Source organism: Pelecanus crispus, chromosome 9 (genome assembly GCF_030463565.1).
Source record: "Pelecanus crispus isolate bPelCri1 chromosome 9, bPelCri1.pri, whole genome shotgun sequence".
NCBI classification, from domain to species: domain Eukaryota; kingdom Metazoa; phylum Chordata; class Aves; order Pelecaniformes; family Pelecanidae; genus Pelecanus; species Pelecanus crispus.
Genome location: NC_134651.1, coordinates 31,738,222 through 31,753,158, shown reverse-complemented (window position 1 = coordinate 31,753,158; position 14,937 = coordinate 31,738,222). Strand labels below are relative to the sequence as shown.

The 14,937-nt window shown below is 46.6% G+C and overlaps 1 protein-coding gene across 1 annotated transcript in view; it reads left to right on the top strand.

Moving 5' to 3' along the window:
* The window catches only part of RABL6 (RAB, member RAS oncogene family like 6), a 62,132-nt gene that overhangs the window by 44,017 nt on the left and 3,178 nt on the right, over positions 1 to 14,937 (top strand). Inside the window, exons 10-12 of the mRNA XM_075716648.1 lie at positions 2,500 to 2,665; positions 12,245 to 12,463; positions 13,264 to 13,483. Of these exons, the coding sequence (XP_075572763.1) occupies positions 2,500 to 2,665; positions 12,245 to 12,463; positions 13,264 to 13,483 (605 nt within the window). The remainder of the gene's footprint in view (positions 1 to 2,499; positions 2,666 to 12,244; positions 12,464 to 13,263; positions 13,484 to 14,937) is intronic.

The window sequence follows — 14,937 nt, the reverse complement described above, 5'->3', positions numbered from 1 at the left end:
AATAGCCAGAAAATCATTAGAGAAGCTATTTGAAGATCTGTCTTCACAAAAGTCTGGCAGCTCAAAGGGGCTCCTGTGTGTTAACAGAGAACAGCAGAGTGCTGATTTTAAAGGCTATTCAGCCAGAAATGATCACGTAAGTCCAAGCTCTGCAGCAGATTCCCCTCCGGGGGAATATGCTCCTTCAGAGATGGTCTTAGGAGGAGGGCAGCCCGCCTTGACTTCTTCCTTAGCACTAGTACACAATGGAGCAGAGCAGAGCATTCGGTCCACACCCCTGCTGGATGAAGTTGCAGGGCAGAAGCATCAAGGGTTTTATTGCATATACTTTTACTCATCTGGACTTTAATTTGCCTGCCACATTCGCTTTTTTTGTGAAGCTAACTGGAGCTGCAGAGCTGGCACTGCCTAAAAATCATTAGTATGACATGGTTTGAATCACCCTTTGGAAATACCTTCCCTCTCAAACTGTCAATCCCTAGAGCTCACAGTACTCTTGAGACACCCACAGAAAGAAAGGAGGAGGTGCTGGGAACACGGTTTGCAGTGTCAGATGTTGAAATCTTTCAGTTTTAGATCTGCACACAATGTTCTGCATCCTGAATCTGTTACCAGTTAAGACACACTACACCCATTTCAGTTTGTTTATGACTCTTCCTGCCAGAAACAAACAAACAAAGAGGAGCAAATGTTAGAAATCCCTTGTCAATAAAAAAACCTTTTTCATATTGATATGTAGAAAAAAGACAAGTGGTCTACTGCTAGTGTTACAGTCTTTGGGTTTTGGTTTTTTTCTTTTTCTTTTTTTTTAAATCTGTCTCTTAGCTTGAGAACTCTTTTAGGCTTGTGGCCTGCAGTCCTGGTATCTCAAGGGTGCTTTTTAGGAGGGTTGCAAAAGGCAGCTAGGAAAAGCTGATCTGTGAGAGTTATTAGGTTTATGTAGCATGCTAAGGGTTTGCACCTCTACTGGAACGTACCTAGCGACTAGCTAATTGGAAAGCAGTTGAAAAACCACTGTCACAAAGTAATATTTTGTTTTTATGGGAGCTGCTATTTAAGCTTTCCCTTGAAGTCTTGCAGTAGTAATTCTTTTGGCTGTATTTTTTCTTATACCAGTGCTACTCTATGGCATTAGTAATAGAGTTATTTGTGTGCAAAAGTGATCTGAAAGCTATAGTAGTAGAGCAAAATCTAGAAAAAAATATACAAATCTTGTTCACCCAAAAGAAAAGAGCCTAGATGTGAAGTGCAGTCCGGGCAGAAGGAAAATGTTGAATATTGCAAATTCTGAAAAGGTTTATTGCTTTAGGCTTCTTGGTTATGCTAATTTCATGAGATTTCATCCTGATACCTTTAGGATGGGTAATCGTGTCTCTATAAATAAGCTATATTAAAGCAAGTCTCTATTTGCAGTAGCTCTTGAGCTTTTGGTTACACAGGGCATCTAAAAAGCACAGTGTGAAAAATCCTGCCTTTGACAGTGTCGTGGTTTAGCCCCAGCCAGCAACTAAGCACCACACAGCTGCTCACTCACTCCCGCTACCCCGATGGGATGGGGGAGAGAATTGGAGGAGTAAGAGTGAGAAAACTGGGTTGAGATAAGAACAGTTTAATAATTGAAATAAAGTAAAATAGTAATGATAATAATAACAATATAATAATAATAATAACAATAATAATATACAAAGCAAGTGAGGCACAATGCAATTGCTCACCACCTGCCGACAGATACCCAGGTAGTTCCCGAGCAGCAATCGCTGCTCCCCAGCCAACCCCCCCCAGTTTATATACTGAGCATGACGTCATACAGTATGGAGTAGCCCTTTGGTCAGTTTGGCTCAACTATTCTGGCTGTGCCCCCTCCCAGTTTCTTGTGTACCTGGCAGAGCATGGGAAGCTGAAAAGTCCTTGAGTAGCATAAGCAGTACTTAGCAACAACAAAAAACATCAGTGTGTTATCAACATTGTTCTCCTACTAAATCCAAAACACAGCACTATGCCTGCTACTAGGAAGAAAATTAGCTCTATCCCAGCCGAAACCAGGACAGACAGTTACAGTTGAAAAAGCAAGAGGAGGTGAGTGGGTGAACTGAACAGTCTGGAAAAGGTAAGAGAATAATGAAGGGACATCACACAGGAGTGGTGCACACAGCATAGGTATAAAATCTGGCTGTGGTATGGTCAGTTGTAGTATTCACTGTAGAGCGGAGTCAGCTACCGTGCTAGAGAGTTTTTCAGACTGTTTAGGAGCCTGGGTTAGCCTGGTGCATATTAAACCACAGCAGCCGTGTGTGGTCTGTGAATGCCTTCATGCAAGACTCTGAACTGGTCTGAGTATCCTGTTCATAACCTTCCTCTTCCTTTGCTGCGTAGATGAGGTCCTACTTCGTGGCTGCTGTCTGTGTGCTGAAGAGGCCCTGGGCAGGATAGATCTGTAAAAAGCAAATCTGTCTTGCTTGTGGTGAACCCTGTGTTTTACAACTCCTGTTGCTAATGCAGATCCTGCTGCTGCCACTCCTCCTCCCCACCCTGAAGCCCCTGCAAAAGTACAGAGCGTAGAGGACTTTGTTCCTGATGACAGCCTGGACCACAGCTTTCTAGAAGACCCAGCCCCACAGAAGGACAAAGGGAAACTGCAGACAAAACACCATGTCGATAGTGAAAGGTAAGGAAAGGAGGATGGAGGGAGGGTGAGACAGGGATATATCTGGATGTGCAGTCTGAATGATGGCTCAAGCCTGGCTAACCTGTTGCAACTGTTCAGAAAGTGATTGCAGAGCAGTTAGCTACCCCTAAGCCTTTCTGGCTGTGGACTAGTCAGTCATCTCATTCACCATTTAATGATACACGCTGCTCCCTGTGAATGAGGAATAGCAGTAAAAGCTAGTTATCACCTTCCTGGTTTTGCTGTCCTGCCTTCATGCTCAGTGTTAAATCACTGGGTTGCTTTGGGTCAGGAAGGGATTCCTCTTCTAGCCAAACATCTGAAACATGTGAGATACTTTCCTTCTGGAACACGATGCACTTTGCAGGGATATTATGTTTTGCCTAATGAATACTTTCCTGCTGCAGAGGCCCAAAGCATGGCTAGACTCCTTCATGGCCTGGTACTGCCATTCCTGAGGCATTATAAAGGGGTTTGTGTTTGCTGGAAGACACCTGGGGGCACTGCATGACTCAGTGGGATTCTGGAAGGAAGGATGAAGAGGGTCGTGCTCCCTTGGGAGTATCACTGCCTGCTTGCCTGCAGATTCCAGAACAGTCTTAGGGGGTACCTTTCTTTTTCTCTGTCCATTTCTGATGTTCCTTCTCAGCATTTTCTCTCTAAATTGGAGAGATACGGATTTGATGGATGGACTGTTTGGTGGATGAGGAATTGGCTGGATGGTCACATCCTGAGAGTAGTGGTCAATGGCTTGATGTCCGGATGGAGATCAGTGATGAGTGGTGTCTCGTACTGTTTAGTATCTTCATCAATGACATAGTGGGATTGAGTGCACCCTCAGCGAGTTTGCAGACGATGCCAAGCTGAGTGGTGCAGTTGACACACCTGAGGGACGGGATGCCATCCAGATGGCAAGCACGAGAAGTGGGCCCATGTGAACCTCATGAGGTTCAACAAGGCCAAGTGTAAGGTCCTGCATCTGGGTCAGGGCAACTCCTGGTATTAATACAGGCTGGGGGATGAAGGGATTGAGAGCAGCTCTGCAGAGAGGGACTTAGGGGTACTGGTGGATGAAAAACTGGATATAAGCTGGCAATGTGTGCTCACAGACCAGAAAGCCAACCGTATCCTGGGCTGCATCAAAAGAAATGTGGCCAGCAGGTTGAGGGAGGTGATTCTGCCCCTCTACTCTGCTCTGGAGCCCTCAGCGCAGGAAAGACATGGGCCTGTTGGAGCATGTCTGGAGGAGGGCCACAAAAATGCTCACAGGCCTAGAACACCTCTCCTATGAGGAAAGGCTGAGAAAGTTGGGCTTGTTCAGTCTGGAGAAGAGAAGGCTCCAGGGACACCTTATTGTGGCCTTTCAATACTTAAAGGGGACTTACAAGAAAGATGGAGAGAGACTTTTTATTATGGCCTGTAGCAATAGGACTTGGGTAGTGATACCCCTTGCGTAATGGTTTTAAACTAAAAGAGGGTAGATTCAGACTAGATACAAGGAAGACCTTTTTTACAATGAGGACAGTGAAACACAGGAACAGATTGCCCAGAGAGGTGGTAGATGCCCCATCCCTGGAAACATTCAAGGTCAGGTTGGATGGGGTTCTGAGCAACCAGATCTAGTTGAAGATGTCCCTGCTCATTACAGGGGAGTTGGACTAGTTGACCTTTAAAGGTCCCTTCCAACCTTAACTATTCTATGATTCTATAATTCTATAATTCTGTCCTCCAAATGGGAGACAGCAGTGCTTATGCTGTATGCTGGATTTTCTTTTTTTTCTTCCTTTTCTTTTTTTTTTCTTTTCCTGGGTTTCATGGTTTTTCACCAAAAAAAGGGGAAAGGGATTGTGTATGCTGAGCTGCTCAGACAAGAGGATGTGCAGCAAGCTGTCTCTAAGCTGTCACTTAGGAGGTGACCTAAGCATACTCACAGGCTCTGCATCCCTCTGCTTAGAATAGTCCTTGCCTGCTGCCTTTTGTCATCAACACTGGATTAACCAGGAGAGTAATTAAATGCTGATACAGCTCATCTGTGAATGTGGTGGATTCTGCATCTTTTGACATCTTTGTCATGATTCAGTGTTCTCTAGTTCAACCACAGCAACTTGAAATCAATGCTGTGTGTGAGGCTCGATGCCTGTATAATGCAGGTCAGCCTGAATCATTATCCCTTGTGATGGTAGAACACATGGAATTATTATTTAAAAAAAAAAAAAAAAAAAGGAAAAAAAGTGGTGGTTGCTAGAAGCATGCTGGCCTACAAAGCATCTTGCTCGCAGCTGTGGCTGAGCTGGGATATTTTTCTGTGTTTAACAAGGAAAAATCAGAAGAGCCAAGCCTGGCCTTCCTGGGGTTTGGTGAAGGACTGGGCCCTGCAGTGGCCTTAGAGCTCTTTAGCTGCAGTTCTTGCTGTGGGTAGGAGGCTGGATCTTTAGCAAAGTCTTCTCTTCTCCAGAACATCAGTCGTTGGAAGCAAATAGGTATTAAACTGTACAAAAAGCCAAACATCTCAAACAGTGGTGCAAGAGCCCTGCTCCTTGGTTGTAGAGTTGTCTTGTTCTTGGCTGCTATGATGCCCTTCTGTGCTGTGTCCCCAGTCTTGGTAGCCTCCCAGTGCATATGAGGTGGTGGGGGCAGAAAGAGAGACACCGTTGGGCTGTCACAGACCACAGAGAGGACACTTGTTCACAGCATCATCCTTTGATGACAGTGGTAACCATCTGCAGTTGTAACAGCTCTGTTTCCCTAGGAGAAGACCTTGCAGTGCATCCCTGCAAATTCAAATGCTCGTTATTTCTCTGCAGCTTGGCATCCATACCTTGCTCTGGTCTCTTATGTAGTTCACACAGTTTTCTCAGTGGTCTGGCAGTCTTACCTTCTGTTTCTTGCCAAAAAGGGCCTACCACAATAAGCCAGATGTGGTGAAATTCAAAGATGTAGATGTGGTTCTGACCATCACCTGCCATAACTGATTTCCTTCAGGATGCCAGTTACAACCCCATGATGCCCAGGAGCAACATAAGAGTTCTGTAAGCACCGTCCCTAATAATCAGCTTCTACTGCAGTGAGTAGGCTGTTGTAGTTGCAACAGAATCTACTGCTGCAGAAATTTATCTCTGACCTAAACACAAAAGTTCTCCTGTGAAACCACTCAAACCTAGTGGGGATTTTATTGGTTTTAAAAAATGAAATACTGGAACCTGTTTTCCCCTTGCATCTGAGTGAGGAACAAAGCCTGAGAACTTGCTAGAGAGATGTGTTTAGGTCTCCTGAACGATTTTAAGCAGGTATCTGAATGTTAAACTTACGCAGCTTGCCAGCATTTCTTGTAGGTGTGCTGTAACCAAGTGTAAGCTTGGAAACTGAAGAGCCATGGAAGATGTGGCAGAAGAAAGGGCTGTGTGTTGAGAATTTGTAAAGTTACTTGTCTTACCCAAATAAGAGGAATTGCCTTGCTGTCTGTAAGCAAGAGTCTTGCAGTTAGCTCATGTGAGAACACCTTGGTGCACAGTGTGTTTCACGTGTGAAGCAGAGATAGTTACGTTTACCGAATCATAGAATGGCTGCGGTTGGAAGGCACCTCTGGAAGTCATCTGGTCCAACCTCCCTGCTCAACCTGGGTCACCCAGAGCCAGTTGCCAGGACCATGTCCAGACAGCTTTTAAATATCTCCATGGGTGGAGACTTCACAACTTCTGGCAACCTGTACCACTGCTTGGTCACCCTCACAGCGGAAAAAGTGCTTCCTGATGTTCATAGGGAACCTTCTGTGTTACATTTTGTGCCCGTTGCCTCTTGTCCTGTCATTGGGCACCACTGAAAAGAGCCTGGCTCCATCTTTTTTGCACCCTCCATCAGGTCTTTAAATACATTGATAAGGCCCCCCCAAGCCTTCTCTTCTCTAGGCTAAGCAGTCCCAGCTTTTATGTGAGAGAGCCTTTCCTTATGTGAGAGATGCTCCAGTCAATTAATCATCTTTGTTGCCTTCCATTGGACTCTCTCCAGTATACCCATGTCTCTCTTGTACTGAGGAGCACCCAGAACTGGACACAGCACTCCAAGTGTGGCCTCCCCAGTGCTGAGCAGAGGGGAAGGATCACCTCTCTCAACCTGCTGGCAATACTTTGCCTAATGCAGCCCAGGATACCATTAGCCTTCTTTGTGGCAGGGGCACATTACTGACTTATGTTTAACTTGGTGTCCACCAGGACCCCCAGGGCCTCTTCTGCCAAGCTGCTTTCTAGCTGGGTGGCCCCCAGCATGTATTGATGCATGGGGTTGTTCCTCCCCAGGTGCTGGACTTTGCACTTCCCCTTGTTGAACTTCAGGAGGTTCCTGTCAGCCCATTTCTCCAGCCTGACAAGGTCCCTCTGGGTGGCAGCATGACCCTTTGGTGCAATCAGCCACTCCTCCCAGTTTGGTGTCATCTGCAAACTTGCTGAGGGTACACCCTGCCCCATCATCCAGATCATTAATGAAGACGATAAACAGGACTGGGCCTATATTGATTCCTGGGGCACACCGCTAGTTACTGGCCTCCAACTAGATTTCATGCCACTGACCACCACCCTGTGGGCCCGGCCATTCAGCCAGTTTTCAATCCACCTCACTGTCTGCTTATCCAGCCAGTACATCAACAGCTTCCCTACGAGGATCTTATAGGAGACTGTCAAAGACCTTACTGAAGTCCAGGTATCCACTGCTCTCCCCTCATCTGCCAGGTCAATTGTTGTATCATAGACTTTTATCAAGTTGGTCAAGCATGACTTAGCCTTGGTAAATCCATGCAAACTACTGCTGATGATTTTCTTGTCATTCATGTGCCTGGAAATAGTTTGCAGGATTAGCTGCTCCATCACCTTCCCAGGGACCGAGGTGAGGCTGACTGGGCTGTAGTTCTCTGGGTCCTTCTTCTTGCCCTTCTTGAAGATTGGAGTGACATTTGCTTTGTTCTTCAGGGAAGTTTTCAAGCACTTCTCCCAATTGCTATGATTGATCAAAGATTATCAAGAGTGGCCTCACAATAACATCTGCCAGCTCCCTCAGCACTCGTGACTACATCCCATCAGGGCCCATGGACTTACATATGTCCAGTTTTGTTTTGTGAAAGATCCTTGACCTGATCCTCTTCCACCAAGGATACATCTTCCTTGCTCCACATTATCCTCCTGGACTCTGGAACCTGGGATTCCTGAAGGCTAGTAAAGACTGAGGCAAAGGCAGCACTTCAGTAGTTCAGCCTTTTCCATGTCCTCTGTAACCAGGTCCCAGGTCTCATAGAGGAATGTGCCCACATTTTCCATAGTCTTCCTTTAGTCACCTATGTACAAGCCCTTCTTGTTGTCTTTGAAATCCCTGGCCAGATGCAGTTCCTCTGGGGCTTTAGCTTTCCTGATTTCATCCCAAGATGCTCAGACAATGTCTCTGTATTCCTTCCAGGCTATCTGTCCTTTCTTTCGCCTTCTATACGCTTCCTTTTTGTGTTTGAGTTTGTCCAGGAGCTCCTTGTTCATCCATGCAGGCCTCATAGCATTTTTGCCTGACTCCTTATACGTTGGAGTGGACCACTGTTGAGCTTGGAGAAGGTAGTCCTTGAATGTTAACCAGCTTTCTTGGGCCCTTCTTCCCTCCAGGGCCATATCTCCTGAGACTCTTCCAGGCAAGTCTTTGAAGAGGACAAATCTTGCTCTCCTGAAGTCCAGCTTGCTTTTTACCCTCCTCCCTGCCGTCAGGGTCCTGACCTCCACGAAGGCTGCCTTTGACTGTCACCTTCCCAACAAGCCCCTCATTTTTTGTGGGTATGAGGTCCAGCAGAGCACCTCTCCTTGTTGGCTCCTCTGTCACTTGGAGGAGGAAGTTATCATCAACGCACTCCAGGAATCTCCTGGACTGCTTAAGTCCTGCTGTCTTGTCCCTCCAGCAGATATGCGGGTGGTTGAAGTCCATGAGGACCAGGTCCTGTGAACATGAAGCTGCTCCTATCTTTTTGTAGAGGGCCTGATCCACTTGTTCTTCCTAGTCAGGCAGCCTGTAGCAGGCACCCACTGTAGTGTCACCTTTACCTGTCCTCTCTTGAATCCTCACCCATAAGCTCTCATTTGGCTCCTCATCCATCCCCAGGCAGAGCTCCATGCACTCCAGCTGCTCTCACATAGAGGGCAACACCTCGGGGAAGACGGGAAGGTCTTGCTGTCATTGTTGGAAGCAGGATGTTATGCTGTGTAACTGAACTACTTCCTGAACTCAGGGGTGTGTTTGCTTCCATTTGTAAGAACTTGTTTGTTTTTCCTTTCTGAGCTTCAGAAAGAGGCTGTAAAGTCTGGTATTTCTCATCCATTTTGGTGACATAGGGAATTCTTGATTTTTTTGCAATGATGTCATGTCAACTTTTCCCATTCCCTACTCCATAATGTCTCTAAACAATGGAGCAAGAGTTGACATGGAGCAGTAATGTTAGAAAAAAAAGCTTTCTTTTTTTCTGAAGCATGCTAGCAGTGAGGAATGAGCTCATGCCTGTGGAACAGGGCTGTTCTTGCCCAAAGATCAGACAGCTGCTGAGACTTTCAGCACTTAGTGATGTCTCTTGGTGTTGCTATAGCTAAATCCCAGCACAGATCTACAGAGATTAATGGAGTCGTGGCTTTTGTTTAGTGGCATGTTATGGTTCTCTAGCTTGCAATAAAGAGAACTCTCAAAATCAATTTCTTTACCGGTTAATTAGGAAGGCAGTTCAATCTCCCAGTTTGCTGTTTCAGAACTTAATTTGCTGTTCTTTAGCCTGATGCCCTGAGCCAGTGTGTATGCAACTGTACCAGAGGAGCTAATCTGGCTCCAGATAGGCTCCCCTCTTCCCTCCTACACGGTCAGGCTGGCCAAGGTCCATGGGTGGGCTGTAGGTGTCTGAAAGCAAGTTTAAGCTATACCTAACAGTATTCCTGTTCTGTCTTCTCAGAATCACTAGACATTTATCTTAAATGTTGATTAGATTTCCTTGTCCTTATATCTGAAGGACTTTGAACTGGTTCTTTGCTTTTATGGCATCTGTTATTTATATAGTGGTACCCAGCTGCACTAGACCAAGTGAGAGAAGCTGAGGACACTGATTGGTTCACACTAGAAGACCCCCCATCTCCTAGAATATAGTCACGCAGGCTCATCCTGTGGCGTGTGATTCCCTCAGCTTATCTGCTTTATTAGAGTTTGGGTTTTTCCTCTTTCTCTAGCCCCAAAAACTGATGTGGCAAGAGGATTCTGCTGGCTGCCCATGGGGCTGGCTCCGCTGGCCACATGGCAGGGCTAGTGGAACATGGTCAATCTGGGTTTGAGACCATGTGCTCAGGTTGCAGCAGGATTTGCTTCATCACCAGCAGCCATTCCTGTGTACACGACAGAGGGCTCACTGAGGAAACCCTGATGTGCTCTTTGATCAGTAGCTAGATACAGACCTTGGCGAGTGTAGTCATTTTTGGTGGGTACCTGTGCCTGCAAACACGTTGGCTCAAGACTAATGCAGGCTTGGCAACTTGTCAAGTGCTGGAGTGAGTGGTGCAATGTGCTTGTTTTTGCATGCTCCAAATTCCTTCCAGCTGGAACTTCAGGACCACAAGCTGATACTAATTTTGCATTGTCAGACCTTGTTTATACTGCAGCAGTGATTTTCCTGATGTATATTCACTCCATTGCTTTGCTCTTAAGTTGTCGCTCAACAATTTGTGTTGAAGTTATAGATGGAGGCAGTGTATTCACTGCAAAGGGAGATGACCCACTTTGTGCGGGTGTGTGTACACACGCGGATGCTCTGCTTGGACTGGGAATGCTTTAAAGGCTGCAAGTCTTGTATGGTGTGCAGTAGAAGGGCAGTGGCAGTGATAGCAATCTCTGAAGAGTCTCTGTGCTTAATAGAGCAATGTCTGTTAAAGAAATGCAGTGTCACTAATTCAGAATAATATCCTGCCATTTTTAGGATGCAACTCCATTTTCTTTTCAGCGCATTTCAAGAGGGAACACTGCCAGTGCTTCGCAGACCTCAGATATCACTCACTTTTAATTCCTCCAGCCTTGGAGACTGTCTTGGGCACCAGTTTTCTTCTCCTTTGTGTGGGATGGGCTGTATGCCTCCTTTCTGGCTCGGTATGAGAGCAACTGTTAATGATGAAGAGGCTCTTCAGCAGCCTGCCTCTGCTTAGCTGGGAGCTGCACTGGGAGTCCTGAAAGCAGAGGGATCCACACCAAAAGCAGAAGGAGGGAGTGGATGTTAGCCCTGATCTTAGGACTCTAACCCAGACAAGCATTGGTTGTAATCACTCTCAATGTGCTGCACTGGTTGTCATAAGCGTGGTGTCCCATTTATCACAAATAACTCCATTATCTGTTGGCAGATATATTAATTCTTTAAAACGAACTTGTAAATGACTAACTAGCCATAAGAAGAGCCAGAGTGAGTAGTACAATCAGCCGGACCATGTTAGGACCTCAGCATTTCCCATCCCATCAGCACACCATCCTCCACTGTCTCTTCCAGTGCTGGCCCTGTGCTAGTGACTGGGAACACCACCGTCTTCGGGATTAAGGATTTTAGGTTTTTGTGATTCCTTTTGTGCCTCTAAAATCTAATCTGTTCCAAGCTATAATATTTTTTTTTTTGTCTCTGCATATTTTTAGGGCTGCATTTGTACAATCTGTATTGAGTCATTAAAAGCACAGTGACTTGTGTATGGTAGGTTATCAGGAAGCAGCTGGATATCTGTTGCGGATAAAGCAAATAGAATGAGGAAAGGTGATGCAAAGGCTCATCAGCTGAGGCTGGGGAAAATATGTATGTTCCTGACATGAGCAAATCCTTCAGAAAGTACTAATATTTTTGAGTCCTGGGGACATTCAGACAAGAATCCTCAGCTGGTAATTTCAGCTGCGAAGCTCTCTGTCAAGATGCCTCTGAACATATAATTGTGTTACATCCAGGGAGTCTGACAGACTCCTAGCTCTAAAAGTGTGTCCTTCGGTTAATTTAATTTGAGGAATGTTAAAGCATGGTTATGGTGTCTGGGTAGCTGCCTGTTTCAGGGAGCACCAGAGAAATAGAAATAATTCCAGGAAGCTAATAGCTGCAAGTGAATTCCCATAGTAGTGGCAGTACATGATCAGGTTTAATTACAGGATGTGGGGATTAAGGCAGGCAGTTCCCACGGTTTAATTGGCTGATCCTTGCATGTTGGACCACAGATGTTCGAACAGAGCTGGAGTAGCAGGCTGCTCTGTGGCACTGAGGCTCACCTTTTCCAGCCACTTATTTTCGGCTTCAGCAGTAGCAGCCACTGTGTGACATCCTTCTGTGGCCTGTTTTGTTCAGGGCATGTGCCGCCCCTGCAGCCCACAGGGTGCAGGTCCAGCCTGAACGGGGCAGCGGCTGGTCAGTGTGCAGGGAGAAGGCTGGCAGTGCAGCTGCCCTGGGCTGAGGGACGTTGGCCCTGAAGTTGGCCAGAAAAGCCAGGCAAGAAGCAGTCTGCTTTCAAGGGGAGGAGGCATGTCTGTCCTAGCACGTCCTGGGAGTGCTGTGTCTGATCGTTGTCTGTTTTGCAGCGATGGAGAGGCACCCGGGGGGAACCCCATGGTGGCAGGTTTCCAAGATGACCTGGATCTGGATGACAAAATCCCCAGCAGACCCATGCTGGGAGCAGAACGGGTGCCCAGCAAGAACGTCACCCTCTCCAGTGAGGAGGAGGAAGAGGAAGAGGTGAAGGACTCTAAGGTCGTACTCATACCTGATGAAGACATGGACATGGAGCACGAAAAAAAAAGGTACGAAGCACAGCCTGAAGTGTGGGGTTGTGCTGGCAAACTTGGGCCTCTTCTTGGTCCTGCCTCTGACTTCTGTGTGGCCTCTGGGAGATCCTGGTGTCTCTATCAGCCTGTTCCTTCAGCTGTAAGCTGGGGCTGTATTTACTTTAGGTGTGACTGCTTTATGCAGTGTTTTCTGCACCGCACCTAGGCAGCATGCCTTTGAGCACTGTGCTCCTGTGGTCGCTCATACGTTTCTGTTCGGGAATGGCCCAGCCTTTTTCTCAAGTTTGAACAAGAAACTGTAACTGAGCGCCTGAATGTCTGTTCGTAGTGGCGTGAGGAGTACAGAGGAGTCGAGTCTTGTAGTGAAGGGAGTGGAAGTCATTCACCACACCCTGTGCTGGAGAACGATGAACTGGATCATGTTCTCTGTGTACCACATCCTGTGGGTGATAGTCAGGCGTGGCCCGCTGGCACAGGCACCTGTGCATCAGCATCCTCAGGGATGAGGACTGTCTTCAGTCTCTGAGTGGTATGTGTTTGAACACACACTCCCCTAGGATGAACTACCTCTCCTGTTGAGATGCACATTGCAGCCCTTGAGGCAGACTCAGTTATTAATTGGTCTTTGTGCTTTGCTTCACAGAGTGGGAGTGTGGACAGGCTCTGACAATTTGTTTCTTTCTTAGGTCTTCCAGAAATTCTCTGAAACCACAGTGTGAAGAAATTTTGACCAAAGCAACTGACCCGAAGCCTCCTGACAGTTTACCTCCACGTTCTGGGTCTGAAAGAAACAGCAGCAGTAAGCTCAACACTAGCCTGCCAGCTGCTACTGCTGCCATCCCAGCAGCAGTCCAGGCCCCAAAGACCACTTCACAAAGCAGAGGACATACTCTCAAGCAGAAAGTGGTCAAAGAGGAAAAGCCTGAGGAGTCTGACAGTGATCAAGAGGGACCAATAGCTACTCAGATGCTCTCATTTGTTATGGATGACCCAGACTTCGAAAGTGAGGATTCTGACAGCCAGAAGAAGAAAATGGTAAATAACGTGCATGAATTGCTGTGCACTGCTGCGAAGCTGAGCTTGAAGTGTTGAGGCATCTCACTGAGCAGAGCTTTCATCTGCTCTCCCATCTCTCAGTGGCAGTCGCAGCAAGTCAGGTGCTAAGCAACCTGAAGAGATTTCATATAAGCACAAACCTACTAATGCTCTGATTGTTGAAGCCACACAGCAGCAAGATTTGTGCGTACAGGTTTTAATGTGCTGTTTATTCTCACTAAATCCAGAGCACGGTCAGTCCAGCAGTGTGGAAGGTATGAAATACAAATCTTTTTCACCCAAAGTTTAATATGTAAAAGTGCGTGCATGCCAGAGAGAGAGAACAAGTGAGCTCCCTACAGTCAATCCAGCAATCAAAAGGCCATAACAAAATCTGCTTGGCACAGCTCCTTACTTAAGTAGGAAAATCTGCCTGAGAAGGACTTTCCAGTATAGCCAGCTTAGCTGTAATGTCTCTGTGATGCTGAACATGTGGGCAGGTGCTCAGTGCTGCCTGCAGGTGTCTGTTCAAACATACAGTGCAGTGGGAGTCCCCTCTGCACCTCTCGTATAGTAAAGGTGGAGAAAACGCAAGCATCTTCTCTGGGCTGGTAGGAACTCGCTGCTCTGGCTCTAGATATCACTGATTTCAGTGATCTACACTCTCAGCCAGCAGAGCAATCTCTAGAAACTGCTAACCTTGATTTGGGATGGGCAATTACCATTCAGGGATACTCCTGGTGTCTGGGTTAGCTGGTATTCAGGAGTGGTTTATGTGTTTGCATCATTCCAGAATCCTGCAGAAAGGACAGTTGTCCCGGTTTCTTTGACCTTGCCTATGTGTTATGCTGTTTATTAAGGAATTCTCCATTCGCTTAGCAGTTTCAGTACCTGCTTTTCCTGGCACTTTCATATTAAAGCAAAAGTATTTGCAGCAAGTTTGCTTTTCTTAGCATGCAATGATGAGAAACAGGATTTGTGAGGGAGCTTGCCATTGCAACAGTGTCAGGGAGATGCCCCACAATTTGTGAATGCTTTTCTAGTTCAAGGTTTACCAGTCAGGCAAAGCCATAAAAACACCACCATTAGCAAGGAGGAGGGGAGCATTGCTTAGGTCAGCAGCAAAGCAAGGCCGTGTTCGGTCAGTGTGTAAAGAAAGGGTGGTTAACGAATTCTGAAGAGGATCAGTTGGCAGGTAATCAGAAGATCATTAAACTTCATTTCCATCATGCAGAGACAGGGGATTTTTGGGTGATGTCCAGTCTCTGCAGCATCCTGGTTTTTAGCTCACATTGAAGGGGCAAATTTGCCCTGGGAGCACATTCCCTTTTGACTCGCTGAAGGGAGTTACTCTGCAAACACAGACCGCTTCCTTGGCCTTGCTGCATGTTGCCTCTGGTAAGCGAGACCCCACAGAGCTACACAGGAAAAAGGTTTTGTCTGACAGGTCTGGA